The sequence below is a fragment of the Gymnoscopelus microlampas genome (genome assembly GCF_963454915.1).
Source record: "Gymnoscopelus microlampas genome assembly, chromosome: 3".
NCBI lineage: Eukaryota > Metazoa > Chordata > Actinopteri > Myctophiformes > Myctophidae > Gymnoscopelus > Gymnoscopelus microlampas.
In genome coordinates this window covers 56499342-56503326 of record NC_139940.1, presented here as the reverse complement: position 1 = coordinate 56503326, position 3985 = coordinate 56499342, and the positions used below count along the sequence as shown (strand labels likewise).

The window sequence follows — 3985 nt, the reverse complement described above, 5'->3', positions numbered from 1 at the left end:
CTGATTTAAATAATGACCGCCCAATCTCAAAATTATGCCGTCTAGCCAAGATCCTTGAATCCCTAGTAAGTTCCCAGTTACGTACTTTTCTGAATACACATAACATACTCCAACCCCAACAGTCAGGATCATAGTACGGTAACAGCTACAACACTTGTTACAAATAACATACTAACTGCTTTAGATAATCACCATCACTGTGCAGCCATTTTTATTGATCTTTCCTAAAGCGTTTGACACTGTGGACCATTATATTTTATTACAGAAGTTCGCCTCCATTGGCTTGGATAATTGCTCTGTCAGATGTTTTTCCAACTATCTAACGGGAAGAACTCAAGCTGTTGTTGCAGATGGTTTTAGTTCCAGTTCTTTGGCAATTGGAAAAGGTGTCCCGCAGGGTTCAATTTTGGGCCCCCTTTTATTCACTCTGTATGTAAATAATATTGCACTCCCTTCTCCGCACTGGGATGTCCTTTTCTACACAGATGACACAATTTTATACAGTATTGGCCCAACATTGGAAGTGGCCACTGCAAATTTGCAGACCGCCTTCAATAGGTTTCAACAGGCTCTAATTGACCTCAAGCTTGTTTTAAACTCCAATAAAACAAAATGCATGTTTTTTACTAGGTCTCCAGATTTAAATCCCTCTACCGGTATCTATACTCTGAAAGCTGAACTAATTGAGCTGGTCACTTCTTATAAGTACCTGGGCATCTGGCTAGATGCCAAGCTCTCATTTAAGGTTCATATCAAGAACCTAATCAAAAAACTAAGGACAAATAGGTTTCCTCTATAGAAACAGGTCCTGTTTTTCCTTTTCCAGCAGAAAGACTTTAATTCAATATGTAATAATGTCTGTTTTTGACTATGGCAATATATTGTATATGCATGCTTCAATCTCCACTGAAGCCTCTTGATGCAGTCTACCACAGTGCCCTGCGTTTTATTACTGCCGATGATTATCTCACCCATCACTGTATTTTATATGATAAAGTGGGTTGGCCATCTCTCACTGTGCGTAGAGAGCAACATTGTATTTTATTTATTTATAAGGCCTTGTGTGGTAAGCTTCCATTGTACCTATCCTCGCTTTTGGAACCAACGGTTACAGGTCATTCAACACGTTCACAAACCCACATTAGATATACCATTCCGCGTAAGAGCAGTGAACAAGGAAAGACTGCTTTCGTGTATTATGCTCCACACAAATGGAACAAACTTCAGGATTCTCTGAAACTAGTGTGATTGGTCTCAGTTGAGACATTTAGGGTGCTTCTCGATGACACTCTAGTCTACACAGTGATTGCACCTGCTTCATGTAACTCTATGATTATTTGCATCTGTGACACTGTAATATGATTCAAATGTTTGTTGTTGTTTTTCATTGTGTATGTATTGTATTTTATATGCTGTCATCAAGGCGTCCTTGAAAAAGAGAGCTTGCTCTCAATGGGCTTCCCCGAATAAATAAAGGAAAAAGAAAAGAAAAGCAAGAATTGAGTATAGAGGAGTATAACTTATAGACTGTGCTCAACAGGCTGATCCCTCTATAATTAAGAGGCATCTTAGGATCACTTTTAAAAATAGGGTTTATAATGGATCTGAACCACACAGAGGGAATTTTGCCCATTTCAAAGCATTTCTTAAACAAACAAAGCAGAGTGTGAGATAGCATTGGCGATTTCAAGACCTCATATAGCAGATTGTCTATGCCTGTGGCTTTTCCTGTCTTTGCTTTATTAATGGCCAACTGGACCTCTTCTATAGTCAGCTCAGTGTTAAGATCATCTGTACAAGGCTCAACCTCCAGTGCCATCTTACACTCTTGCAAGGCTTTTGCAGAACATCTCTCTTTGTGAAATGTTTCATCAAAACTTGATGCATCATCACAGAAAAGACCTTTAAAATCTATTTCCTACCTTTTAATAACCTGTGATAGCTCAGTAACTAGATTGCCATCATGCCCCCCAACACTTCCATAGGGATTTGCTTTGTCCTTATTGGGCCCAGTTTGTTAATTTCCTTCCAGAACAATGGTGGGTTTGAAGTTTGAATCCTTTCAAAATTCAATATCTGTCCTCTTTGATAAGCTCTTTTATTTTTCCTATAGGTTTTATCAAATACACACTGACAGTCTTTAAATGTTCTCAAGAGGTTCTTTTCCCCAGACTGTGTGCCTACATATTTCAGGAATGAGTGCTCTGCCTTATGCATAACCTGCCATAGACGCTGAAGCTCTTCATTCCAATAGGGTGTTCTTGTGTATTTGGGTTTTTGTCTTGTATTACTATTGTGGCTACTACTTGTATTCTCTTTTCCCACTTTTCGTGGATAAGTTTACAAACATGATCATACCACTTATCCAGGCCCTCTTGGTCTACGTGACTCTGTAACGATCAGCATCTTTTACATTCAATTCAATTCAATTCAATTTTATTAAAGTGTCAAATCACAAAAAGTTGTCTCAAGACACTTTACATGTAGAGAAGTGACCCGACAATCCCACCCTGAACAAGCAATTACATAGTGCATATAGTGTGTGAAGGTCATCTAAAAAACAAAATACAATTGTTTTGATAATCCCCTCTGACCCATGATCAACCACCCATCTCCCCTCTCTCTCCCCCCCCCCCCCCCCTCTCTCTCTCTCTCTCTCTCTCTCTCTCTCTCTCTCTCTCTCTCTCTCTCTCTCTCTCTCTCTAGGATCTGTGAGGTTGGTGAATGGGACTAGTCGGTGTTCAGGCAGAGTGGAGGTGAAGTCTAATCAGTCGTGGGTCTCAGTGTGTGAAAGTGTCTTTGACCAGCAGGATGCAGAGGTGGTCTGTAGGCAGCTTGACTGTGGGGCTCCTTCAGTCCTACAGGGGGCGCTCTATGGAGAAGTGAAGGCTCCAATGTGGACCAAAGAGTTCCAGTGTGAAGGCAGTGAGTCTGTTCTCCCTGACTGTAGAGCCTCAGACTCAACTAGAAACACCTGCCCACATGACAAGACCGTTAGACTCACCTGCTCAGGTAAAATACAAACTTTAGGTTCATTTATTATTTCATAATCAAGATATTAATGCTTATTCTATTGACTCTGTACAGAGTTTGATGATGTCAGGTTGGTGGGACGAGCCAGCCACTGTACTGGTATACTGGAGATGAAACTCCAAGGAGAGTGGAGACCAGTGGACAGTGATGTCTGGAACCTGATGTCATCATCTTTAGTGTGTGGACAGCTGGACTGTGGCTCTGCTGTTTCAACAAAAAGGCACTACTTTTATAGTTCTACAGATCAACCTGTATGGAGGATTGGTGCTTGTTTTGGATCTGAATCTTCACTGAGGGAGTTTAGAGGAACGGACTTGTATTCCTCCGACACGCTGGAGGTGATCTGTTCAGGTAAACAGTAATCTATCTACCAATAGTCAATTTGATGCTCCCATACGTCCAATACTAAACCTAAATAGTTGTTTCCTATGACGTTTTCTTTGTGGATTTGTATTCATATGGTGTCCTAGAAAAAAAATTGGCTTGGTTGCCGAAAGTTGCCATTCGGGCAATTTGCATAATCCAAGATGGCCACTGAATGCAATGGTGAAAATGTTTCTCTTGAACCGCTTGTCCTAGGATTATGTGTATTATCTCTTTTTTTTTAAGGGTTTTCATGTGTGTAGAATCAATTTATGATATTATATTTTAAATTGCAGGTGAATCTTGCCTCTCAATCTGGCAAGCAGGTGAAATAGTACATTTGATGTTTCTATCTGTTCTACTAAAGGTGTTCTAAATGTTCTTTTACATTTTTTGTAGTTAATTTGCATTCATATGGGGACCTAGAAAAATTGGACAATTTGCATAATCGAAGATGGCAAGTGAACGCCAGCTCGAAAATGTTACGTTTGACCCGCTTGTCCTAGAATGATGTGTAATACCTCTTTTTCCTTTTTTAGGGGTTTCATGTTTGTAGAATCAATGTCTGCAATAGGTTCTGAAAAGGCTA

The 3985-nt window shown here is 40.1% G+C and overlaps 1 protein-coding gene across 1 annotated transcript in view; it reads left to right on the top strand.

The window, feature by feature from the left end:
* The window catches only part of LOC311041939 (scavenger receptor cysteine-rich type 1 protein M130-like), a gene marked incomplete at both ends in the record, with an annotated part of 12836 nt that extends 9441 nt beyond the window's left edge, over positions 1-3395 (top strand). Inside the window, one exon of the mRNA XM_084052420.1 lies at positions 3088-3395. Within this exon, the coding sequence (XP_083908546.1) occupies positions 3088-3395 (308 nt within the window). The remainder of the gene's footprint in view (positions 1-3087) is intronic.
* Between the last annotated feature and the right edge of the window lie 590 nt (positions 3396-3985).